At 31.7% G+C, this 27629-nt stretch overlaps 1 protein-coding gene across 1 annotated transcript; it reads right to left on the bottom strand.

Annotated features, from left to right (window-relative positions):
- Nucleotides 1–261: 261 nt before the first annotated feature.
- On the bottom strand, nucleotides 262–27629 carry LOC133193271 (receptor-type tyrosine-protein phosphatase epsilon-like). Its single transcript, XM_061329229.1, has 22 exons — nucleotides 27560–27629; nucleotides 26516–26755; nucleotides 22229–22468; nucleotides 17907–18041; nucleotides 17634–17774; nucleotides 16270–16410; nucleotides 7890–8068; nucleotides 7615–7702; nucleotides 7441–7514; nucleotides 7164–7200; nucleotides 6848–6945; nucleotides 6395–6523; nucleotides 5450–5598; nucleotides 5216–5351; nucleotides 4414–4569; nucleotides 4159–4252; nucleotides 3913–3983; nucleotides 3296–3430; nucleotides 2848–2967; nucleotides 2592–2740; nucleotides 915–1050; nucleotides 262–629 (listed from the first exon to the last, which is right to left on the bottom strand). The coding sequence occupies exons 1-22, from the start codon at nucleotides 27627–27629 to the stop codon at nucleotides 558–560; spliced, it is 2790 nt and encodes a 929-aa protein (XP_061185213.1). The 3' UTR covers nucleotides 262–557.

Raw genomic sequence — 27629 nt, 5'->3', positions numbered from 1 at the left:
AAAACTTTACATTGTATGTTGTTTTAGAAAGAAATAAGAATTAGTTTTTGCATATAATTCCGTACGTGTATAAAAATTGAATTTTAAGAGTCATTTATTTTTCATATACATGTAGTTAAAAATCTAAATTCAATTTATCTCAAGAACACACTACTTATTTAAGAAAAAAAACTTGAACACTAAAAATGAAAGGAGAAAAATTTTATTCAGAATAAGGTGAAATAAATTCAAATGTATGAATAATCATGTAAAAATATATATTTCAAGATAATAATATAATTTGAAAAAATGCAGATTTGATTTCAAGGCAAAATAAAACGAACATAAGATCGGGAAAAAAATGAAAATAAAATTGAGTTGCAATTCAGTAGAAAATAAATCTAAATTCAATGAAGATTCTCATTCTTCATCTCTCTTTCACCCAGAACTCACAATAAATAATAGTACTATAACTAAAAAACACATTAAATAAAAAAAGAAACAAAACTAAAGGAAAAACGTATATATTGTCTTTAGTAAACGTTGTATAATGACCTGTTATGGTAATCTCCCTTAGACTAGAAATTTGCGTATACACTATCGTTTCTCAAATATTCTGCTATAGCCTCATGACAAAGCTGATATTCCTCCTAGAACAAAATAAATGCATTGCAATAATGATTTTTTATCAGAATTTTTCTTCTTTATTCAGCGTAAGGATGTCGTAATTATGCACATTATTTGACAATGAATAACAATCGCCGTCATTTATTTTCAAACAAAGTATGTTTCTTTACCACAATACAAAAGAATTTTTGAAAGTTATAACATGATAGGAAACATAGATTTATCAAATTATAGTGTTGAATTCATCAATGTTACATATATTCTGGAAAATCTAAAAATAAAATGGAAGTAAGGTTGTTAATACATACCAAGGTAGACACAAACTCTGGTCTACGGATCTGAAGTTGCCTTGTGATGGTGAAGATGTCCACTTCCTGATCCATTGAGAGTTGTTCGAGGGCGTTATACACCACACAGAATGCTCCACAACGTGTGGCACCATCACTATCAAAGAAAACAAGCTAATTCAGAGAATTTGTGTCTCCCGCATAGGGAAAAATAGACTGGCTTGCCTGTCTGATATGCGCGATATACATTTCGAACGACAGAGACAGGCAATACCAGTCTAAGGGAAAAAAGAAGAGCATGCGCAGATGGGGGGGGGGGGGTCACACTGCCCCCTGTATTTGTAGAATTATTAAATGTATACATGTATATTGAAGCAAATTTAAAAAAATGCCAATATGGATATAAAGATTTCATTGCTTATTCTTTAATATGTGTATAGAAGATTATTTTTAATATACAGAGTATTTAATTTATCACTCTGTAATAATGAATTTGTACACGCCAGACATCATAACTTTTTCATTTCACATGTTGAATAGTATCATTTAGTAAATCAAAAAAAAAAAAAAAAAATAATAATAAAAAAAAAATTTAAAAATTAAAAAAAAAAAGAAGAGAATCGTCTAATTGATTGAACCCGGACCTCTCGCTTGCTAAGCGAGCAACATACCACTAGACCACGGAGACACTTGATTATACAGCAGATTAAATTCAAACATTAACTCACATATAATATTTATATTGACGTTTGATATTGTCAAAATTTTAATCAATACATGGTGTCTAATTTAGCCTTTACCAAACAGTTCTAATAGATATGATAAGAATATAATGTCCGTCGACAACCTGTATTATACGTAATAACTCTCCACAAGCACCTGTGCTAAAAATAGTGCCATGCGACTTTTGATACAACACATGTAAATAATAATTAAAAAACGGGGCGGGACACTCTGAGAGGGGTGAGAGAGGCCCTAGGGAGTTATGGTATAAAATTTCATTGCAAAAGCTCAAAGGCTTCTTGAGATATCGCCCGGAAACAAAAGTGTTACACACAGACGGAATGTATAAATTTATTACCTTGAACTCTGACCTTTTGACCTCAAAATCAATAGAGGTCTTCCTTAGGCCACAGGGAGTTGTTATGTAAAATTTCATTGCAAAAGCTCAAAGGATTCTCGAGATATCGCGTGGAAACGAAAGTGTTAAAACAGACAGAATTTATGAAATTATGACCTTGACCTTTGGACCTCAAAATCAATAGAGTTCTTCTGTGGGCCATAGGGAGTTGCTATGCAAAATTACATTGCGAAAGCTCAAAGGGTTCTCGAGATATCGTGCGGAAACGAAAGCGTTACAGACAGACAGAAATACAGACGGACGGACGGACGGACGGACAGACAGACCCAAATTAATATCCCCCACTTTCAGTGAAAGCGGGGGACAAAAAACAAATACATTGAATTCCAAAATCTATCTCTGAGAACTGGTGAGTGTGAGTAATATTATTTTTTTGCATATATGTAGTCTTATAAATTTTACAGCTTTTGACAGAAAGCCTTCTAGTTACTCTATAAAATCTAGCAGAAAGACATAAAAGCATATGGTAAACAGATCCCTGTTTATATGGGAAATTAAGCAAAATAATCAGTACAATTCTCATGAAAAATTCTTATGTTAATTTTGTTTGAAACTACCTGGAGAGTATGAGAAGTCTGTTCCCATGATCAAAGTTTTCACTCTTTGCCGCCTTGACAATATCCACTAAGTCCCTTTTATCTGCAATAGATTGTCCCTCTTTCCATTTTTGGCATTCCAGCACAGTTACCCTCATTGAGCTGGATCCCTGTTTTCCATGTAAAGGATTTGATGTATTTAATGCACAGAATGAATCGTATTTTCTCTGAATGGTAAAAAACTTAATTTGATTCAAATATAGTTGACTTTACAGACCTTTGGTTTAATAAGTATATTTGTCTTGGAAACATTCGCCGAATCTTCACAAGAAGTTAGCGTTATTGTAAAACTTCCAACAGTTTTCTCCATGTTTTTGGATGGGAACCAAAGAGAAGACTGGGTAAAAGTGAAATTAGACTTAACAAGATGTAATTGTTTCAAGAAATATACTCCCCGACCCCCCCCCCCCCAAAAAAAAAAAAAAATAAAAAATATCAAAACTTAATATCCTAATTCAACAAAACATTTATAATAGTCGTAATACTAGTCATATTTTTATTTATTTTGTAAATAAATTTTCTCATGATGTATTCAATTTTTTTTTTGCATCGTCGAAGTATTATTTGTTTTCTAAATTGAAAGAATTCCAATGAGTCAATTACGTTGTGTGGACTACAATTCTTATATTCATTATTATGCTGGTGGAACTACCAGAGTTACTTACGGATTCCAAATCAGGTAATGGACAAAGGAAGACAACCACACTGACATTCATATCCTTCACCAGTCTTAGAAAGTCTTCAGTGTAGTCTCGTAGTGGATACTGGGCACTGATAAGGCTATCGTGTTCTTTGTAAGACTGAAAGATATCATTTCCTTTTAATGAAGATTTTTTTCTTTAACCATGATTTGGTGCAATTAATTTTTAAGCCAAGAAAGACTTGTAGAATACACATTTGTCTCAGGTAAGAAAATCATTAGATGTACCAATACAAGGGTTTAATTCACCTGTAGCCCCTTTTCACAAAAAACAATCTTGACTGATTATAAAATCTGATTATTGTGATTTTTTTTCTTTAACAAAGACAATTTTTTTCCTGAAGGATTTATCATTTTTTTTTTACATACTATAATTTAAATAATTTTTGAAAAATTGAAAAATGTTTGTCTTGGTCATTAAATTTATTGTTGAAAATGAAATTAAAAAAGGCAATATTTTCTAATGAAAGTGTTTTTTTTTCAATATCTATTTTTTTCCAGCAGTGTATAGAAGGTCTTTTAAAAACTCAGCTTTCTTTAATGTATGATTCTATTTCTCATATTCCTTCACATATACTTGACCTGGAGAAAAACAGCGTTGTAATATGTTGATCTCCCTTTTGTATATGTTAACCGGCACATGAATTCTTCCACTGAAATGAAAGATTAAAAAAACATACGAGGTTAGTATTTTCATTGAATCAGTTCATTTTTACAGAGACAATCTTTATTTTTTTTTTATTAAAATAAACAATAAAAATAATGGAAAGCAGCTCAAAAACTGACGTTTGTTAGGTTTGAAAAGATGATTAAGAGTTTTGACAATACCAGGAAGGATATCCTTTGTGTAGTTGGCTTCTATATTAGTACTTCCGGATTCATGCTCCACATCTGTATAAGTTTTTCTAAGAGATAGCAACTCCTAAAATGATACCATTCGTCAAATTAAAAAAAAAACAAAGACAGTTTTTACATTCAAGTAAGAGGAATTGCTGCAAATTTAAAAAAAACAAAACAAAAACGATGCATGTTGATACAGGACATCAGCACCCTTCAATCATGATTTACTGCAATAAAGTGTACCTCAAAGTCTGAAGACAGAGGGTTTGATGAAACCTCTCCACAATTGGCGTAACAAGATTTATCTTGATATCCTTGTAAAATTTCTTCTGTTGTCATGCATCTTGATTTCCCAACGAACGATTCGTAAAGTACCAAATAGACAGTCTTGTATTGTTCCTGAAAATTAAATATGTTGAGATATTACAAATATTTATTTTTTATTAAGAAAAAAAAGACCCCGATTTTATCGTGTTTCATACACAAACGTCAAATTAAAAAAATTCGATTACAAAGATTTATTTTAAAAAATCGATTTATCTTGTAACTTCTACACACAAACGATAAATAAATTATAAAAAAAAACTTTTATATTCATGCACAAAAGGATTTTAATTTGATAAATTATTTGTTATTTACTTTTCTAAAGGTAAATAAACTAATTGTATCTTTTAAAGAAATATTATTTAATGCATCATTAAATATTGCACTTGACTACATATATTTTTATAAAGACCAACTGGATGTGGAATGTTATATAAATGAAAAAAAGTGGTGAATCATTATTCTGTTCTGAACATAAGATGTGAATGCAAAAGTGGCACATACCGAGACTAAGATTTTCTTACAAAGACGAATTACAATAATAAATAATATCATCCTCTTTCAGCGTCTGGAAGTATGACATGCATAAATATTGAATATAAATGATCTATAAAATATATTGTATAATATGTGTTTTCAACTTTATAGAATTTTTGCATTCAAAAACAGTCTTGATGTATATGACTGCGATTATGCTAAAACAAGAATTAATAAGACTTACATCGCCTTGTATCATGTTCATTCTGTCCTTTCTCATGGTTCTGACGTACATCGGTACATTTACTTTACCATTTCTCTCCCCTTCCCAATAGAGGGCGTCTAAAGCTATGTATGTTCCTGTTCTACCGATGCCAGCACTACATTTTTAAAAATTAGAAGTAAAGGTTTTTGAAAATCATATGAAAAGATAATTTCATATGAGAGGAAGAGAAAGAGAGAGAGAGAAGCATTAAACCTGCAGTGCACAGCAATGTATTTTCCTGGGTATTTAGAGGACATTCTCATCACGTGACGATGGAATACGACGAGACTGAGTGGATCGGGGACTCCATGGTCCGGCCATCTTGTATAGTGAAACATCACCACCTCTCTATCCTTTTGCTCCTGCAATCATATATGTGAGCTTGGTAATGATTAATTTCAAGTATAAACAATTATAAATAGCATACTGTTTCCATTTTAAAGTTTATTTTTTGAAAAGTATTACACCACTACTAATTTTCTTAAACGATCTCTAATGACAAAATAACAGGCATTTGAATGTATTTATCTTGCTTTCCGATTTTTACAATTTCTCTGTTAAGTTTAATGATTACATTTACTTATTATTATTATATACTTTAGATTGAAAACGTATAATATGTTTGATATATTTCACATGCAAGGAAAGGACACATTTTTTAAAAAGCTTTTGTCTTATCATGTTTGTTAAATTCAATGACAATTTATTATGTTCAAAATAATAATTTTATCCCTTGTAATGCAATGGATAAAAACTTAATTGTAACTGCTTATAAATTATACGTGTTATACGAACCATTTCACTACCTTAAGCAGTATATGATAATATAGTATTAAAAATAAAGATGTTTTGACTAGTTCATTGCTTTGCTAACAAGGTTAAATTATTTCATAAAGTCAACCCATTTATTGTTGCCAAGTGTTTGTAGACCTTGAATATACACCTTCTTCCCTTTGCTTCTGATCTTAAATCTTGCTCTTTATTGATTATAATTTTTCTGCTTTTTATAATTTTAATCATTTTGTAGTAGGACATATTCTTTTACATAACGAATGTGTTAATACAAACCGTTTAATTAAGAAATAATGATGTTTTTACTATCAAAATACTTTGCTAACAAGGTTAAATTCAATCTTAAGGTCACCAATTTAGACTTACCAAGTGTTTGTGGACCTTAAAGCGTCTTTTAGTATAATTCGCATACACCTTTTCTTCCATGTTTCTGATATTAAAACCTCCACTCTGTAATTTGTCGTTAATGTTTGGCCAATACTGGTTGCACTTGTTCTAAATACGGAAATAAAAAAATCTTTTTAATTCATTTATTTCATTTACAACAGCAAGATGGAATGAATCCATATATCCACCTGGAATAAAGATGATATTAAAAATATGATCAATTTATATCCTACAGATGATTTTTAAAATTGTTTTATGTTAACACATTGGATCAAACAAAATTTGTTTCCTTTAGGGAGCAATAAAGCATGCATTAGTGTATATTGCATTCAAAATTTATAAAAAACTTCAAAGTTTTGATAATAATTATCCGATATCGACACTATTATGCAAATGAAGAAAAGATACTGTTGTGTGTATTCTTTAGCTGACCTTTGCCCCTTCTTTGAGATTGGTCAGACAAACTATAATGGATACATCCTCCTGCCAAATCATTTTCCAGAAATCAGCAATCGTCTTTGGCTTAGGACCTAACAAAAAAAATAAATAAAAAATAAAAAGAAATGAAAAACTGAGAAACAAACAAAAAACAATTCAAACAGAAACAAAGTTGAAGAACAACACAAAAATAAATTTTTACTTTCTGAAAAATGTTTTTTGGTATTTCCGTAGAATAATCAAAATTTTATTTATGAATTTCACTATTAATCAAGTACTGTTTTTTTTAAATAAAGGTATTTAAGTTTACCTTGCGTGGCAATGTAGGAGCGTTTTCCCTGAACATCCTATAATTGTAAAAACACAAGCAAAAGGAGACGTATTTTAATGCTGATACAGTTTTTTTTGTAAAATAAGTGCAAATACATTCAAGAAGAAATATAAGAACACTAAAATAAAAATAAAAGAAAACTTTATCATTATAGCGTTTTTACTTTAAAGACGCCTATTTATACAGTACTTCGTTGACATCAACTAATCAATGTGAAGTGTATAATATTGGATGGAAGAATTTTATATAAACCTACTTCTATATAATTAGCATTAATGTAATCCCCTTCACTCGGAGATGAGGTGTTCAATACAACTCGGGAATGGTCATCTGTAGATAAAATTGTAAAGCATTTACATGTACGCTTAATAGGATGAATGTCTGTGTTTCAAAAATAGATATATTAAGATTGTCACAGTAATGTTCTTACACGGAAAAGTCGTTTTGTATCTATTTTTAGATTTATTTTCTGGTCGATTTGCTACTTCACAGGGATGGTGTTCACCTTTTGGGATATCCTGTAAAGAAGAGTCTTGTTTTGGTCCAGATTTAGCACATGAAGTTACCAATAAACGAGCACATGTGATAAGCCCAAAAAAATAATTTAATAAACGCAATAGAAGTTTCTTGATGAGTTTGTATTGCTCTTTACTAATCAAATATATTTTTGAGTAAAATTCTTCCAGAGCTTATTAAATGACATACCTGATATTCATATTGAAAGCCAGCATCCTCGTTTGCAGACATTTTAGATATGATGGCCTGTAAATTATTCACTGGTATACATTTGTTCGTCGGGGGGCCTCTTTTGGCAGTCTCATCAGCATTAGCATCATATTTGTCTTTTGAGTTTTGAATAAATTCTTCATTATTTAGGTTGCTATCTGCAAAATACATGCCCAGGGCTTTCAGTTAAACGTGAGGCAGATGGAGATGTTTTCATCGTTTAAATGACCACAATTCGCTGCTTTAAATTTCAGAATTGGCAAAATAATCTATTTGAAATAATTCTGAAATAGCCCCTTCAAATCATAATTATTAAAACCCTGCTTTTATCGATTACGCATTATATTTACCCGTCTTACTTTATCTTAAAGTTTAAAATAAAGTAACGCACAGTCATCCCCCAAAAATAACAAGAGGCCCAGGGGCCACATCGCTCACCTGAGCACTTTGGCTAGGAAAAAGCAGAAATCAGTTCAGTATTGAAAAGTTTAAATATAAAAGTGGTGGTGGTGGTGGGGGGGGGGGTGATTTGAACAAGCTTTAATCCAAACTTCCTAAGGATGCTTTTGAATTAATATGATACATAATGGCTTTGCTGTTCTTAAGATGAAAATATCTATTGATATATCCTTTATATTCCCTTGTATAACTATGATCCCCTGTAATGGCCCCACTTTTATCTTGGGGGTCATGATTTGAACAAATTTAAAGCTTCATTAACTCAGGATGCTTTTATATTATTATGACCAATCATGCCTTTGTTGTGAGGATTTTTAAAGATTTTTCCTATATAAGACTTTTATCACCCATTTTGTCTCCACCCTACCCCCGGTTTGAACAAGCTTGAATCAACACTACCTGAGGATGCTTCCATATAAATATGTCTAATAATCATTGCTTTGCTGTTCTTGAGAAGACGATTTTTAAAGATTTTTTCCTATGTATTCCTATGTAAAACTTTGATAAGCCATTGTGGCCCCACCCTACCGCCGGGGGTCATGATTTGAGTAAACTTGAATCTACACTACCTGAAGATGCTTTCATTTTAATATGATCAATCACAGCTTTTCTGTTCTCTAGAAGAAGATTTTTCAAGATTTTTCCTATGTATTCCGATGTAAAACTATGATCCCCAATTGTGGCCCCACCCTACCCCTGGGGTCATGATTTGAGCAAGGTTGAATCTACACTACCTGAAGATGCTTCCATATTAATATGACCAATCATGGCTTTGTTGGTCTTGAGAAGATTTTTTTTCAAGATTTTCCCTATGTATTCCTATGTAAAACTTTGATCCCCCATTTTGGCCCAAACCTACCCCGGGTGTCAGGATTTGAACAAAAGTGAATCTATACTACCCGAGGATGCTTCCATATAAATATGACTAATCATGGCTTTTATGTTCTTCAAAAGAAGATTTTTAAAGTTTTTCCTATGTATTCCTATGTAAAACTTTGATCCCCCATTGTGGCTCCACCGTACCCCCGGGGTCATGATTGGAACAAAAGTAAATCTACACTACCTGAGGATGCTTCCATATTATTATGACCAATCACGGCTCTTATGTTCTTAAGAAGAAGATTTTTCCTATGTAAAACTTTGATCACTCATTGTGACCCGACCCTACCCCTGCAAAATCATAATTATCTCCCCTTGGAAGAAGGCGTGGACCTTCATTTGAACAAACTTCAATCCCCTTTACCCAACGATACTTTGAGCAAGTTTGGTTGAAATTGGCCCAGTGGTTCTTGAGAAGAAGATGAAAAAGTGATAAAATTACGATAACTACGACGACGACGACAGACAACGGACAAATTTCGTTTAGAAAAAAAACTGACTTAAGCCTCTGGCTCAGGTGAGCTAAAAAGTGAGCCATTTCTACTTAAATGTATATGAAAATAAATGTGATGCACAAAAATTCCACGACAATCTTAAAATGAGGTAAAATCGTACTATATTAGAATACTTTTTATTGATCATAGGAAAATGTTGATAAAGAAGTGTTTTGTAAAAATTGCTTTTCATCGATCAGATAAACAATTTAGATAAGGACGTGTTTTCTTTTCTTTTTTTTTTTTAAATTTAATTCTAAATATTAAATGGCCATTTTTTGCAATAAAGGACAACGTTCAATTTATTTCATTTTTTATTCTCGTCAAATGAGAGAAAGCAACTATCTTCAGAAACAGGCAAAAATACACATGTACTTTACAATAAAATGCTTTGAAAGGTTCAAAAAGGAACATTGAGATTAATTATAAGAATGACCGTGTTACTATCTTTTTTTTTCAAAAATATGAATAAATTGTATAATTCACAATTACTTGTATTTATTAACTTTCTAAAATGTCCTCCATGCATTTGACCTTACGTTCTGCAAAGGATTCTCTGCACATTTTTTCCACAATAGAAACATGCTTCATATTATAAACATCTTTACGTGTAGCTGACCTCTCTGAAGATTTCCTTTTAAATCTAGAATAAAGTATTCTAATTCATAAAGATTTACTAAAGCATAGCGTGATAAAAAAGATATCGTACAAATAAGTTGTGAATATGAATTTACGAAATACGACAAATGAAAATCTAAAGCAATAGACCACTAAAATTTCTCTTTCTTTATCTTCTTTGGCTCACATGACTCTGCTACGAGTACGTACCGGATAAGTAAAATGACCAAAACAACAATGATGATGACAACTGCTAACGGAACAACAACCCCAACAGCAGTAAGCGCATCAGATGAAGGAGCTTTAGATAACTGATATTCTGTAAATAGCCCTAAGTTAGAAGAGAGAAATGAGCATTATTAAATTCCTATCATCATTAAGCAGCACATAGCAAAAATAAACATGCTGTGAGAGAAATGCCATCCTTGCGTCCTTCAATTGTCATGCATTGTAAGAGCAATATGAACAGTATTGCTAAAAGTAAGAAAATAGAAAAAAAAGATGATTCAAAGAAATTAAAATAATAAGTAATTTGCTGAAGACAAGGTACATCTATACACACCTTGATCGCATTTTTCTCCATAGGCTTCTCCCTTGCAACCAAACAAACAACTCCCGTTGAATCTGTCACATGTACGATTTACACAATATTCACTGCAACGTGTTTGGCAGTTCACTCCATAGGACTTAGAGCACGCTGGAATTTTAGAAAAAAAAGTGGCAGTAGAAGAATTAAAGGGCATAAAAAGAAAATAATCTTATAATTGGATGAGTGTTACGCATACAAAACTGTAATATTTCATTGTCATTTAAAACGGGTTGTTTCCTATTTGTTCATTATCAATTTTAAGCGATGCGCTCCTTTTTACGTCTCGAACATATGCTGGCTAAATTGTTGATTAAGATGTTGATATGTATACAAAAAGGAACAAATTCTGAAATATTCATATATCAAAATTATATATAAGACGTCTTTATTGAGAAATGTTTATCATGTTGTGTTTTTTTATAGAAAAAAAGTTTATTTTAACAATTAAACGTTAATTGTTTTTTTTCATATGGATATGAGCGGTTGTTATATTGCAGAAAAAAATCCCATATATATGTCTCGTGTAATTTTTTCCCGCGATAATTGTACAATCAATTCATTGTTTTTTAATCATATGAAGTGAATAAAAATACTCAAAATATTGTACAATCGATTGTTGGAAATATTTGTGGAAGATCAATGGATAGTCAAACTTTGAATTATTAGCTCTTCTGAGCCGAAGGTCCAAAGAGCTAATGCTATGGCCATTTGTGCGGTGTGAGTAAAATTATTGGAATATGGGCCATATCTCAAGAACTCCTCGGCCAATTTCTCAAATTTTTCACAAAGTATTCTTGCCTAAGGGATTTCACATACACTAAAAAGGGATGTAAACCTTAAAGGAGGGGAGATAATTAAGGAAATAAAAACAAAAGTAGCTGCTGAAAAATCTTCTCAGGAACCACTGGACAGATCTTCACTAACTTACACAGAAGGTATCTTGTAGATAAAAAAAAATGTTCAAGGCATCATCCTTGGGCAGAGGGCATGGTCTCAAGGTCACTTCAAAGTTGACCTAAAATGTTTTGTTAAATTGATATTTTGACCATAATTATGACTAGGATCATCAAACTTTGTCTGTTGATCATCTAAGGATATCATGTCATGTTGACTCAAAAGTAGGTAAGGTGACCAACTGAATTAAACAAAAAAATTATTTTTAAAATTGATTTTGATGAATATGAAGCCTATGATCGTCAAACCTTGTCAAATATTGCATCGTGGGGACCTAAAGTGTGTCGTGTGTGAACCAAAATGTAGGTCACCATGATCGACTTTCTAAAGTTTATGGCTAATTATTTTCAAAACAATTTATTTAATTATTTGGGGAACTGAGTTTTTATAATCATCAAACTTTCGATTGATTGATTGATTGATTAGGGTTTAAGCCGAGTCGGCAATATTTCAGACATATTTCGGCGGAACATTAATTCTATATGACCCGTTTTGAAAGTTTTTTTTGTTTCTCTGGCGGCCCCCAGTGAGTCTACTCTTTTCCGAAAACCAGAGAAACGATCTTTTGCGTGCCAAGGGGGTTGCAATATTTGACACGGGACCACATTTAACGTCCCATCCGACGGACTTAAAAATTTAAAAATATTTTAAAAGTTTAAAATAAAACTCTCTGTGTTTATCAAAAAATTAATTACATTGTGTACCTTTAGATTTGACTGTAAAAATCAGTTTCATGTAAATAATCTAAAATTGTATTAACATTAACATTTGTAAACAGTTCACGCATCGTTCGTACATTATTGAAAAGTCTACTTCGAATAGGCGAAAAATCAGAACATTCTAAAAGAATATAATTTATAGTAAGCGGACAGTCACAGGATATACATTCTGGCTGAAGTTCTCGATTTAATAAGTATGCATGTGTTATTTTAGAATGACCTATACGTATTCTTGAAATAATCACTTCGTCCTGATGTTTCAGGCCGAAGTTAGATGATATGTAAACTTTGCTATCTATTGCATATAGTTTACTTGTATCACAAAATTCCCAATATATCTGCCAAAGAGAATTTACATGAAGTTTCACAATATATTTTAGGTCAGTATAAGGAATTTTAAAAATGGTAATTTCGTACTGAAGTGCCAATTTTGCAGCACTATCAGCCTTAGTGTTTCCAATTATGCCAATATGACTTGGAATCCAACAAAAGTCAACTACTTTACCTTGTTGAGTGAAATGATAGAACTGAACTAATATATCTAATATGTATGGTTGATCGATATTCATATTTTGTATAGATTGCAAGCAAGAAAGCGAGTCCGAAAATATTGTAAAAGAGTTGTCATTAGAAGATTTAATATATTCAAATGCAAGCTGTATGGCTTTTGCCTCTGCTGTAAATATTGTAGTTTCATTTGGAAGCCTTAAAGAAAAAACATTGTTTTTATTCACTCTAGCCGCTGCTACTTTATTTTTGTCTTTAGAACCATCTGTATAAATTTCGACTGTAGAATTTTTAGATAGTTTTATTTCGGCTAATTTCTGTTTAAAAACAAAAGAATTGGTTTCTGATTTCTTAAATTCAGTTAAAGATGTGTCTACATTTGGTTTAATTAATTCCCATGGCGGTATTTCAGAGAAACTTGTAGGTTTTATAATGTTCAAAGGTAAGTCAGAATCCCTGATATGTTTTCTAGATCTTAGACCAAGAGAATCCATACATGTTTTAATTTTATCGAAGTTGATGCATCAAGAGGCCCTGGAACATTTTTATGGAAGATCACAGTGATCTACTTTTTGAATTTTGTATGCATTTATTTTTAAATAGTGTTAGATGCAAATTTCGGACACTATAAAGCCTGGGATTATTCCACCTTGTCGACCGATGCATCCCAAGGCCTCAAAGTATCAAAAAGTAGGTCACAGTGACCTTCTTTTGAAATATCATAGTCATATTTAAATATTTCAGATACTCAATGGCTAAGATTCATAAAATTTTATCATTTGGCGCATTTTGGGTCTTCAGAGTGTGTCAACCAAAATCTAGGTCACGGTGACCTACTTCTCATATTTCATGACTATATCTAAATATTTTGGCTAATAAGAGACTTACATGTGGATTTAAAAAACTTTGTCAGTTGATGCATCTTGGGTCTTCCGACTGTTTTACCCCCAAAAAGTAGGTCACCGTGACCTCCCTTTGGTATCTTCCACTTTTATCTTAATATTTCTGATAATAAAAAGCTAAGAATCATTAATTTTCGTCAATTGATGAATCTTTGGTCAAGGTACTACGTCACTTAAAAAGGTCACAATGACCTACTTTTTGAATTGTTAGCAATATTTAAGTATTCCACATAATAAGAGGCTTAGAATCATTAAATTGTGTCATTGATGTCTTGAGTCTACGGAGTGTGTCAATAAAATGTAGTTCACTATGACGTAATTTTGATATTTCATGGCTATATCTAAGTATTTCGGATAACGAGAGGCTAGAATCATAAACTTTTGTCAGTTGATGCATCTTGGGTTTTCGGTGATTATCAACTAAAATGTAGGTCACTTTGACCTTTTTTTGAAATTTTACACTTTTGTCTCAATATTTAGGGTACTAAGAGGCTTAGAATCATCAAACCTTGATGCATCTTGAGTTGACATACTGTGCCAATTCGATAGAAGGTCACAGTAACATTTTTTTTTCAGTTTCATGGCTTTATCTAAATATTAATGATACTATGAGGTTTAAAGTTGAAATGATAAGGTTGTACAATTTTTCAGACGTGCGGTTCTAGACTCTTGGGCCTGTTTAAAAATGTTTCATACAAATACCCTTAAAAATAGGATGTTTCTAGTTAGGAAGTTTGATTTAAGTTAAAAGTAAGGGAACTGTTCATAAATTAATTTAAAATAAAATATTATGAACAGTTGCAGTTCTCGCCAGTAAATAAGTTTATTATTTTGCTTTACATATTAGAATATCTTTAAATTTTTTTTCGGAACAGAAGAAAAAACAATGATAATAAAAAAAGTATTAAAAACAATGAAATATCTTAATAACTGTGAATGTTGCAAACTATTAAAATGAATATTGCTTATCATCTGTGATTATAAGAGCACCCTTTGGCTCTCATACATGTTACAGTATAAAGTGATAGGGGATATAAAAGCCAAAATAATTGTTACGAAAAGTTAAAGTCAACAAACTAGAATGAAATCTAAATCTAACATGATAGCTCTTCATTCTGAACATAACTGATTTAGGATTTACTAGGTTTGATTATTAATATATATATATATATATATATATATATATATATATATATATATATATATATATATATATATATATATATATAATTAAAGGAAAAAACTCTTTATCATGTAACTATATGTTCATTTAATTGAAAGTGTACTTTACAATTTTGACTACAAAATATTCTTCGATATTAATTTGAAAGTAACAATTCCTAAGTAGCAAGATTTATACTTTAGTTTAGCTTATTTTAGTAACTTTTGTTGCACTTTCTGTATAGTCATAGCTTACAATTCTATACCTTCACTGCAATTTAAGCCCTTCCAACCAGTAGCACAGTTACAAGATCCGTCTGTGAATTTGCACATATCAATGCACTTCCCAGAGCATATACCTGAGCAATTCCTTCCAAACTTTCGTGGTTGACAAGCTAAAACACAACTTCAGCTATCGGTTAAAATATTGCGATATACATGTATTTGTTTTTAATATTTTATAAAATTCTGACTACTGCACTAATCTTGATAGATTTTAAATTTACAGAAGGTCATGTTATCAAGGTAACATATTTGTATTACAGCAGGTAATCTTTTTTTTCATAAAAGAAGATAAAGTTATATACTTTTGCCTCACATTTGTCACATTTTCCTCCGATATATCCATCCTTGCAGCCATTTGTACAAACTCCGTCTATGTGGTTACAGATCGCAGCATTCCAACAATTTTGGCTGCAAAATCCCTTGCACTGGTTTCCAAAGTATCCAGGAGTGCATGCTTTGAACATTTGTATGAAAAGAATTTAATTTTTTTTTTTTGCAGTGATAGTTATTTTACGATACATCTATAATCACATTCTGTAAACCAACTTTTAATTCGCATGCTAATAATATCTGCGAGTTTCACGACCTACTTCAACTCGTGAATATTAATCGCCTCGAACCATTTATCTTGCACTGTATTTGTAGAGAACCTTTCCTCAGTCACGTAAACAAATCGTCACGAATTAATTTCAAACCGACGAATCGCGAATAAAAGATGACGCGAATAATAGTTGGTTTACAGTATCCTACATATATATTAAATATTTCACCTTTTGTATTTCTGTCATTTACCTGCATCGCATATGTTCCCTGTATATCCAGGTTTACATCCCATGCCACAGTATCCAGTTTGTTTGTTACAGTGGACATCATTGAGACAGTGACCACTGCAGTTATATACACAGCCAGGACCATAGTTTCCATCTTTACATGCTGTTAACAATTACCATATGCAGTAAATTTTATCAAACTCTGACTATACCTTTGCTTTTATCATTTTTTAAAATGATAATTATTATAATAATCAGTTTAAAAGGGGCCTGGACACAGATTTGAAGTTAATATGTTCTCAAATTTCGTGTATGATATCATGACTTATATGTTGCTATAGCAGGAGATGTAATAAAAGCTTGTTCAGAAACTTATTTTATGTGGAAATTATTGAAAATACGATTTGCGGAACGCTTTTGATTGACACATCCTTACACTTCTACAAAATAAACTTTATCCTTAATACTTAAGAAAAGTAGAAATTTTGTTGTGTATTTTTTGTTTGTATGTTGTTTAACGTCCATCTCGAGAATTTTTCACTCATATGGAGACGCCACCACTTGCTGGTGGAGAGCTGCAAATTTTGTCCTATACTCGGCACTTACGGCCAGTGAGCAGTGAGGGATCTTTGTCGTGCCAACACCTACTGCGACACGGGACCTTGGTTTATACAGTCTCATCCGAAGGACCGGTCTCCACGTCCCACAGTGGGATTCGAACCCGCGACGTAAGGATCAACTCCTTACTTCGCGACTCTAGAGCAGACGCTCTAACCACTGCGCCACGCGGGCGACTTTTGGTGTATTAATGAAAAATATTAGAACTATAATTCAAAAAATTCAGAGTAGATATGTGAAAAAGCAAAACCAACTCATCAGTATTGTCAGTCTATGCTCAGTGAAGTGTGGAGAGTTTAAGAAATTGTACACACACTCGGTGAAACGTAAACACTAACAATAACAGAGCTCATGCCATGTTTACAAAAACAGATGTTTTATCGCTATTTTAAGAAGAATATCTTTGTCATTGAATTCTAAGAATATTCATATAAGATCGATTTATTTAACTGGTATTATTTTTTTAAGCGTAGAAATTTTAAATGTAAACAATTCAACTGTACCCAGGCCCCTTTTACGTTTTATAACCAAAACGCTTACAGCCATCAAGCGTGTTTGAGAATGCCAAATTATGTAATTTTTTCCCTATTCAATCTGTGTAATTTGAATGAAAGTTAAAAAATAGATATTGTTAATAAAGAATATATATGATTATAATGATATGAAATAAACCAAAAACAAGGAAATTGGTCGCTATTTGTCTTTTATGCACTGTATAGTTGAAATTACAGCAAACCTGAAAAGTAAAAAGATATTTTTTGTATTTACATTCTTCACAATTCTTTCCTATCCATCCATCAGCACACCCATTGTCACAACGACCGGTCACGTGATTACAGACTTCGTTTTTTATGCAATGGTTGGAGCACTGTTGTTCACAACCAAGCCCATACCATCCCTTTGTACACTCTGTTTAAAAAATGAAACTAATATTAATTTTTCAAGAATTTCCTGTATATCATGAAGATGCCTATATATTTTCATTTACACCAAACAAAAAACAGGTAATAACGGACAGGAAGTTGCAATAATTATTCATACCAGTTTTGCATAATTTTCCAGTCCACCCAGGCCTACATCTCAGGCATGTTCCATTTACGATATTACATCTTTGATTTTCACAGTTGATAGAACACTGTCTTTCACAATTCATCCCATAAAAGGTTTCATTACACCCTAATAAAAACAATTTCAAGGTTTTCAGGCGCAATGAAAAGAAGCGCTGCCATCGATTGCAAATATTCATGTTTTAAAATTTCAAATTTATTATCTTGAGCTTATTATCCTCCAAGTATTCATGTCCTATAAAAATATTAAAAGAAATATGCAATTAGCAACTATGATTGGTGAACTAATAATTAAGATGTTATCCAGTATATATATATACTGGATATATGAAAACTACTATAGAGAAACTCTTTAATTTTATACCATATGTACCTTACATTGACTTCAGTATAAATGCCAAGTTTAGTGAAAATCTACCGTCTGGTTATTTTTCAGGGACCATCTCAAAATACAGGTATATTTACTATAGTATTATATAGGAAAATACTATTTTTTCGCACCTCGGAGCAAATTATACAAATGCTACTAATAGACATTTTGCTCAAATTATATTATTTGATGAGTAATACTATATTGTACATTTTATGCAAGAAACACAAAATTCTTCCGTCTGGTTTCCAGAGGGGAAAGATTCTCAATTTTCTATGTTTAAAATTTCAATAGCATCTATTTTATACTTTTTTTTTATTTTATGACATAATTAATGACCCCTGTGACGGTACATATTGTCGTTTTGAACATATTGTCGTCGGCGACGATATGTACCTACCGTCACTGTACATATTGTCGTCTATCAGTACATATTGTCGTCGTCAGAAATGTAACACATGTACATATTGTCGCTGGCGACATTATGTGCCTCACCCTCACTGTACAAATTGTCGCCCCACAGATATTGTTGCTTAAAGATTTCTTTTGTTGTTTTTTGATTGTTTTGTGATTGTAATTGGTGTATGCATCACACAGACGTATCTCGTATGCTAATTAATGCAGCGTAATTGTGACGGTATATTTTGTCGTTCTGTTCATATTGTCGCCTGCGACAATGTGTACCTACCCTCACTGCGCATATTGTCGTTCATCAGAACATGTCGCATGGCACTGCACGGCAATGCTCCATATAAATATGGCCAGATAAACCAAAAACTATAAAAATGCTCATATACACTTAATTTGATCGCCGAAATATGTCTAAAATATTGCCGACTCAGCGTTAAACAATAATAATCAATCAATCAATCCATATATATATATATGACTAATCATTGCTTTGTTGTTTTTGAGAAGATAATTTTTAAAGAATTATCCCATATATTCCTCTGTGAAACTTTGGTCGCCCATTATGGTCCCACCCAAGCCCGGTTAGATTTGAAGATACTTGAATCTGCACTACCTGATGATGAGTCTCCCGCGTGGTGCAGTGGTTAGAGCGTCTGCTCTAGAGTCGCGAACGAGTTGATCCTAACGTCGCGGGTTCGAATCCCACTGTGGGACGTGGAGACCGGTCCTTCGGATGAGACCGTAGAAACCGAGGTCCCATGTCGCAGTAGGTGCTGGCACGAAAAAGATCCCTCCCTGCTCAATGGCCGTAAGTGCCGAGTATAGGACAAAGTTTGCAGCTCTCCACCGGCAAGTGGTGGCGTCTCCATATGAGTGAAAAATTCTCGAGAGGGACATTAAACAACATACAAACAAACAAACAAATAACCTGATGATGCTTCCATATAAACAATATTAATCGCGGGCCTACTGCTGTTCTCAATGGTAGATCCAGATTTTTTTTAAAACGGAGAGGGGATGGGCGGTTCAGAATTTAAAAAAATTTAAAAAGTCATTTGTATGTAAAGGTGTGCTACTGTTTATGTTAAGTAAATTATTTCATTATGGAATTTTACCTCTTGACTTAATTGAGAATATATACAAATCAAACCTATAGAATTTACCAAAGCAGAAAAAACCAAACCACAGGGCAGGGGGGGGGGGTGCACCGGTGCTACATCTGTCTGTTTTTTATAGGATTTTTAAATATTTTTTCTATATATTCATATATAAAACTTTGATCACCCTTGGTGGCCCAACCCTACCTCTGGAGCCATGATTTGAACAAAATTGATTTTGTTTTTGTTTTGTTGTTATTATGTCCATCTCGAAAATTTTTCATTCGCATGTAGACGTCATCATATACCGGTGGAGGGATGCAAATTTAAACCTATACTTGGGACTCAGGGTCATTGAGCAGTGAGGAATCTTTTTCCCACCAGCACCTCAAAATTGAACTTACGCTATGTAAAGAAGCTATCACATAAATATCATCTCTTCTGACCCAGTACTTCTTGAAAATAGAATGAAAGAATTTTTCTAAATATTCTATGAAAAACTTTGATCGCCTATTGTAGCCACACCCCACCCCCATGGGTCATGATCTGGATGAAACTGAATCTACACTTTATAAAGAAACATTCACATAAGTTTCAACTTTTCTGACACAGTGGTTCTTGGGAAGATTTTTTACTTCCCTTGAAAGAAGGGGAACAAACTGGAATCCCCATTATTCACCGATGCTTTATGGCAAGTTTGCTTGAAATTGACCCAGCAATTCTTGAGAAGCTGAAATTGTGAGTTTACAGTCGCCGACGACAATATGTACAAAACGACAATATGTACCCTCACAACCCCTCATAAAGAACTTCGGTTATTCATAACGTCAAAAACACACTATAATGAAGTCTATCTACCCATCATTTGAACAATCGTTTAAAAAATAAGTTATTTAATAACGTAATTAGATTTTTTAACCTGAGATTTCCTAATTTTGTTAATTTCTATAAATTATGTAAAAATAGTTGCTTTGAAAGAGTTATTAAGTTTTATTTTACTATGCTGCGCGAAGTATTGCGCAATGAAAACCCCAGTCGGCCCCCTTAAAACAGGTTCATGAATATTGTTGCCCAGGACCTACATGTACATGTACGTCTTTGGTCGCCTAAATATAATGTACGAAAATAATATTTTGCAATTAGATGGCATCATGTGTCATTGAAATGTATTCAAACTAGGCGATATTGTACTTATAATGTTTTTATTGATCTTATCTAAGATGCAACGTTTCATGGTTATAAATATGGGGGATGATACTTAAACTACTTTATTTAGGTCTTGTTATTCTGAAATTTAAATACTAAGAAATATTAACTTAAGAAGACCGTCTGTTTTGGAAGCGCTGACATGTGATCTTTTAAATATATATTTTTTTATATTTAGCATAGACCGGTCACAGTTACCTAGTAGTAGGGAGTTCGCTTCATGATCAGGAGGTCCGAGTTTGATTCTCGTTTGCTGTGCCTTCAAACCTAAGACGTAAACATAGATAGTGACGTGACTGTTACTTCGCCAGGCGACCGGCATCAGAAGTGAAAGTCAACGGTCTTTCATATTAGGCCTTATATAGCGATGTCCACGTCAGGTAAAGAACCCTCACTACTCAATGGCACCGAGTGCCGAGTATAGGTTTAAATTTGAAGACCTTCACCGGCACATGGTGACGTCTCCATATGAGTGAAAAATTCGCGAATAGCCGTTAAACTACATTCAATAATCAATATTTGTCTTAGAACACGCCGTAGTCACCATTTTGACAGCAATGAAGATTAAAAAATGTGCATGCAGTTCAGATTTCTAATGAATCCCATGATGTAGCTGTTCTTTTAATATTTTTTTGCACTACAGAACGTTCAGGTTTTATTATAAACTGGATTCCACGTTAAGAGCATTTCAAAGTAAATTTGTATTATTTTATATAATTATTGTAGATTTCTTAGGATGATGATCCATGCAGAAATGCTATTGTTTTGTAGCATGCTTTTTAGCAGTTTTTTATCAGCAGATAGATGAAATAAATACTGACTTATAAATATATCTTTTGGAAAGGTGGCTGTGCTAGATTCGTTTCACAAAGATGCGTTGTTATCATTATAATATTAATATACTTTCTTTGTACCCTGAAAATTTGTTTCTGTTTGTGTGTATGTGTGTGTTTATTTTTTTAAACAGTTAAATATTCCAAGTTATAACTTTCATATACATCTTATGTTCTTTGGTAAAAATGAGCCCGAGCAAGCATTTTATCTCAGAAGAAGACCCTAGGAAGAAAAGCAAATTGCATATATTTAAAAAATCCTAATTGTGTGCAAATCCTAATAAGGAAATGAATGGAGAATTATTGTAGGATTATATTAATTTGCAATGCCAGTGAGTTAAAGGCCCCAAAAGCTAAAAAGTAAGTATCTGATTCAAACCTTTTACTATCACTTCGCACAACTCAGTGTATGACTGGATTTCGTATCTTTCAGGATAAGTAGCATTATCAAATCGTTCATTGTAAAAGATGACATAACGTCCGTATCCGGTACAAGTTGTCGTAAAATTCAATGGAGGTAACTCTGGTCCGTCTTTGTAGCAACGTGATTCGTTGTCTCTTTTTATAGACTCTGATAAGTACAGTGAAAATCCAGCAAAGCGGCCTCTTTGTCGAGCCTCTGGAAAATATTCAGATTTTTATAACATTTTATTTCTTAGGAAAACTTATGAACGATTATTTTAAAGGTTTACTGTTTCAAATCATAAAACAAAGATATGAAAATTGCCCTTAAGGGTATACTGTTTGATTCTTTTAAATTTCTTAATATTGATTTACACCCACGGCAAGAAAATGTTTATTAATACATTAGGTTATAAATTAAAAAAAAAAGTATGAAGTTTCCATGCACCTTGTTTTATTGAGCATTATCAATTAAACCGTGCTAACTATTATTTCCAGACGCTTTCAGTAATAAGCATGTTGTACCAAAATAAATCTTTTTCTTACAACCAGGGATGGGGTAATGGTAATGTGTAATAGTAATTGACAGTAATTACTAGTAATTACAAATTTCGATGTAATTGAAAGTAATGTGTAATTGGCCTAATTTTCAATTACATGTAATTGTAATTTAATTAATTACTTTTGAGAAAGGCATGTAATTCACAATTACTTTTCAATTACATTCAATTACACTGGTGTTTTAATAAATGAGAAATAGCCCCCTTCTTTTTTTTTCAAATCTCAAACAATTTAATCAAGAAAGGTTAACTAATTTTTTAGGACAAAATGTTCTACAATATATTAAAAAAAATTATATATTTTCTTTATTTAGTGAATTGCTGTTTCCTCTTTAAAATGTATTTTCTTCAAAACTTTTAAAAATTATTTATCTCCTTGTTTATAAATATATTAAATAAAATTAATAATTTCAATTAATTTGTTTATGAATTGACACTTAAAATATCTAGTCCAATGGCTTCTAATCCTTTGTTTGCCATATCTACAGCTTGTGTAAGAAGTGATTAACAGGTGCTTATTAGTGCCCTATGGTTATGTACACATTGACACTGAACTTAAATAGAGATTTTACACACATTTTGACCTTACCTATTGGTAGTTTTATACACATACATTGACTATGTCTTCCCACAATTTTTTTTTAAAATATATAATATGTTGTTATAACACCATGGCAATTTTTCTATTTTAATAAAAATTTGTGGGAAGACGGTAGTTTAACACACAATATGTCAAATACTATAACTTTTTGAGATGTATAGCTAAGGATGATGAAAAAAGCAGGAAACAAGGCAAAACACATCCATTGTTTTGCAAAAATATATCAGAAAGCTTAAAAACGGACACATGGATTAATGGAAAACAGCATCCAGGTCCTGTAAAAGGACAGTATCCCAATTGAAAATTGGCTCTTTTTTCCAAAAATTCAGGTAACAATTCCCAACTGATTACCAAATTCAATTTTTTGATGCTGTTTATATATAGAAATACTAGTAACGTGTTTTGAAATTTTAATCTTTTTTAAAGATATATATCATGTGTATATGAGGAACAAGTCCACTATTTAACTCTTTAATCAACAAATAAATGTAAGTCAATAACATTTCCCAATTTTGCTACCTTTCTGATTAAAAATTCACAATTAGAAGGGTACAGGACCCTGTACCAAAAAGGAACAATTAAGCCCTGGAACTTGCTATTAGTCAGTATTTATGTATTCCTTTCACAAATGCCCCAGTGTAAAATATCTTCATTGTGGCAGAAAAATCTTTAAACCTGATAGATGTAGGTAAGGGGACACAATATTTTAAAATTTCATTAACATCTACACAATGTTTACTTAATGTAAAAAATAGTAACTGAAACTATATGAATATAAATGAACGTTCAATGGCATGACTATTTATCATTGTTTATTTTTATATGTTTTTTCTTAATGTAATTTTTAATTTAATTAATTACATTTACAAAGTAATTGTAATTTAATTAATTACATTTCAAAATCCTTGTAATGGTAATGGTAATTTAATTGAAGGTTTTGGGCGAGTAATTGTAATTTAATTAATTACTTTCTTATGTAATTGACCCCATCCCTGCTTACAACGACTGTACATGACCTCTTAAGAGGGATTATATCTATCACATGGGTCCATTTATGAAGTCTTTTCTAAGTCATAACTTTAATACACTGCGTGTACGAAGGTATTTCTTTAGACTTCATGCGTGTGTCCTCTAGTTCAAAAGATGCAGTTAATCATATATATAAACATTATCAAATTAACACTAGATGAGGAAATTTTATAGTAAATCATTAATCTGATATAATGTTTGTGGATAAGGTATTACCACAAATAGTACACCTAAGAATCTACCAAGATTTTTTTTTGTGAAAAAGGAATAAACTCGTGTAAGATTTGTCTTACGATGGAAATTTATTGTAAGCTAGATTATTTTTTTTTGTCCATTGAACTTTGCTTTCAACAAAATCGTAATCATTATAGTATGCTTTGCGGCAATTTTCTTGAAAATGTCCCATGGTTTTAGAGGATATATCAAACAAATTTAATATAGACGATGAAGCCAGATATTCAAAAAGATAGGAATTCTAATTTGAATGTCACATTGACTTAAATGATAAAAAGCATCTGTAACAGGATATGAGTTTAAGCTACTAACTATACCAAGGTACATCACTTAAGAACCAAAGATAGCAAAGCCTCATTCAGATATTCCTATCTCTGACTAAACTAGATAAACCATAGTCCTACTGTTCAAAAGAGAAAATTTTGAAAACAATCTTTTATCTTTTAAATCTTTAAATTTAGCATAACCCAAACATAAAGGTCAAAAATTTGAAAATTCAAAAAATTCACAAACTTGATTTCAAACAACTTGTAAATGTTTGCAATATAAATATGATCTAACTTTACTCTTGTCCTTTTATTTTAGAATAATTATCCACTCATTCCCATTTTCAACTTATATCCCTTTATACAGTCCAACCCTACTTAAGATGCTATAATTTAGAAAACAAGATATCTCGTTGCGGGCAACCAATAAGTCTTCCATCCATTTTTTTCTATAAGATGAGAAATGATGTTGACTAAGATTTATTTTATTAATTTTTTTTCCATTGCATTTCATTCCAGTGTTTATTCGAACATTTCTTTTGAACATCTATTGTTCAATGTTGCTTAACGAGATACACCGTATTTCAAGTTTTGAGGTAAAGAAGATGAGAGATTAAGCTCCTTTAGATCCTATAATTAAATAATATATAGTGATAAGAGATCATAACCAGTCGTTGCAGAATATGATAAACATTTTTTTTTCATTAATGGATATAAAAATTTCATCGTTACATGTAAATACCTATAAAATCTTTCTGTGTAGTAGAACCCCCAATTTAAAGGGTCACCTCGTTTTCTTTTGAATAAGAACTGTCATGACTGAAAACATTTTCTATTCAAAAACCATTTAAAATTTTTTTTGAGATTTTTAGAGAAGAAATATTTAGTCCTTAAAAACTGAAAGTTTGCAATTTGTTTAAATCTTTATTCTGGACAGCTTTTGTTCAAATTTGCTGTTCAAAACTATTTCTCCTTTCATAGATATAGAGCGTCAAAGATTTATCCTTCTGACCTTTAATTTAGTAAAAGAATATCAAAATGTTATTATGTATAGTAATAGATTGATAAAATTTGTATTTTGCTCCAATAATGTAATGCAAAATTTTGATCATTAAAGAGTTAGAAGAAAAAGACTTTTGGCCTCTTTTGATTCCTATATAAGAAGTTTTTAATTGTCTGATATAATAAATTTGAACACTCTTTGCTCACTACTGTTCAGATATTCTTTTTAGGCAATTCTTCCAACAAAATGTATTCTGTGAACTTCGTTAACTGTGTTAACTTAGAGTTAAACACATTTGATCACTTCATTTACAGATGGCAATAGAAAAAAGAACAAAAGACAAATATTTATTATATATGGTTCTTAATTATAACTGTATAAAGATTTCCAAAAGTATATGCAAGGTATTAGAAATTTAAAATGTTAAGTCTTTTTTTTTTTTTTTTTTTTTTTTTTTTTTTTTTGAAATACAAATGTGAATTATTTATGCAAATGTGAAGAATCCATTATTACTATACTTTTATAATGATAGCATGGTTTTATTGAAATCATATTTGACGCGGAATCTTACTGTAACCAGAAATGTCCTTAAACAGTATATTTATGCTGTATATACTGTAAATAGCACCCAAATCCACCTTCCATCTCACTTTCTTTTCAGCTGTACCACTTCCTCCTATTACACTGTTTCTAGTACAAGTGCCTTCATCTCTATCCACTGCATTCCCTGCGATATATTGGTTTTTACAGTCGTCACGATTGCAGGGCCATGTTAAAGTCTGACTCGTTGCTTTCTTTCTGGACAAATCCACTTTCCGAAATTAAAAAAAAAAGAATATTGCTTATAATGTTGTATTTTGGTAATATCCTTTGGTTAAAATAATGAAATTAAAACAGAGAAAGAGAGATATTTAGATTTATGGTTTACTGGAGCATATTAGAAACAGTATTATATCCTTTTATTTAATACAAAAACATCATATTTCCAGTGTTAATATCTATTTTGTTTATTTGAACCAGGCGTGAGGATGAGGGGGTGGATGGGAAACGTTAACTTTCCCAGTTTCCGATTTACGATATGCTTCTTTATGCAATACCGAAGATAATTATTTGAAAAATATATTCTTTTCTTATGATTTTGACTGAATTGAAAATTTTAACATCGATAGAAAGTAATAGTTTTGTTAAATATCAAAATACGATCTATTATGATTAAAACTTTTCTATTTAAAAGTTAACGTACATATACTTCCCAGGGGAGGATGCTTCCCGTATATTAGATTATGTTCGTGAGTTGCGGACATAGTTTCGTTTCAGATGATTAGCTAAGATTAACACACTTGCAACAGTCATTCAAGTGACTTCCTCACCAATTCACTCTTTTTCTGATACTTTCTCTCTCTCTCTATTTTTTTTTTTATTTTCAACACTGCCCTTGGTTTTGAATTCTTGAAAACATGTCCTTCAAAGAGGTGCATATAAAAAATAACAATGTCATACCTGTAGCAAGGTTTCCGTATTTAATTTGGAACATAATAAGAGGTGGATAAAGTGACAAGATATAGAGAATATTATAAAAAGTATACGTGATGTGTAATGATAAAACTGTACATACCGTATCCACATGTGACAGAGATTCCTATTAGAAACGTCACTTTTGCTAAAATATACCTTCTGAGAGACAT

The sequence above is a fragment of the Saccostrea echinata genome, unplaced genomic scaffold (assembly GCF_033153115.1).
Source record: "Saccostrea echinata isolate AGI-Se365-2 ecotype Australia unplaced genomic scaffold, CSIRO_AGI_Sech_v1 ptg000027l, whole genome shotgun sequence".
Lineage (NCBI taxonomy): Eukaryota > Metazoa > Mollusca > Bivalvia > Ostreida > Ostreidae > Saccostrea > Saccostrea echinata.
The sequence above is the reverse complement of the archived record's forward strand: the minus strand, read 5'-3'. Positions and strand labels throughout refer to the sequence as shown.

What these genes read in the sequence shown, in the direction of transcription:
- LOC133193271 (XM_061329229.1), bottom strand. Translation starts at nt 27,629, where the DNA reads ATGTCTCTCAGAAGGTATATTTTAGCAAAAGTGACGTTTCTAATAGGA. An exon ending in GTGCGAAGTGATAGTAAAAG is followed by an intron (nt 18,042 to 22,228) that starts GTTTGAATCAGA and finishes TGTTTTTATTAG; the next exon opens with GGTGTAATGAAACCTTTTAT. An exon ending in TGGAAAATTATGCAAAACTG is followed by an intron (nt 17,775 to 17,906) that starts GTATGAATAATT and finishes TTTTTTAAACAG; the next exon opens with AGTGTACAAAGGGATGGTAT.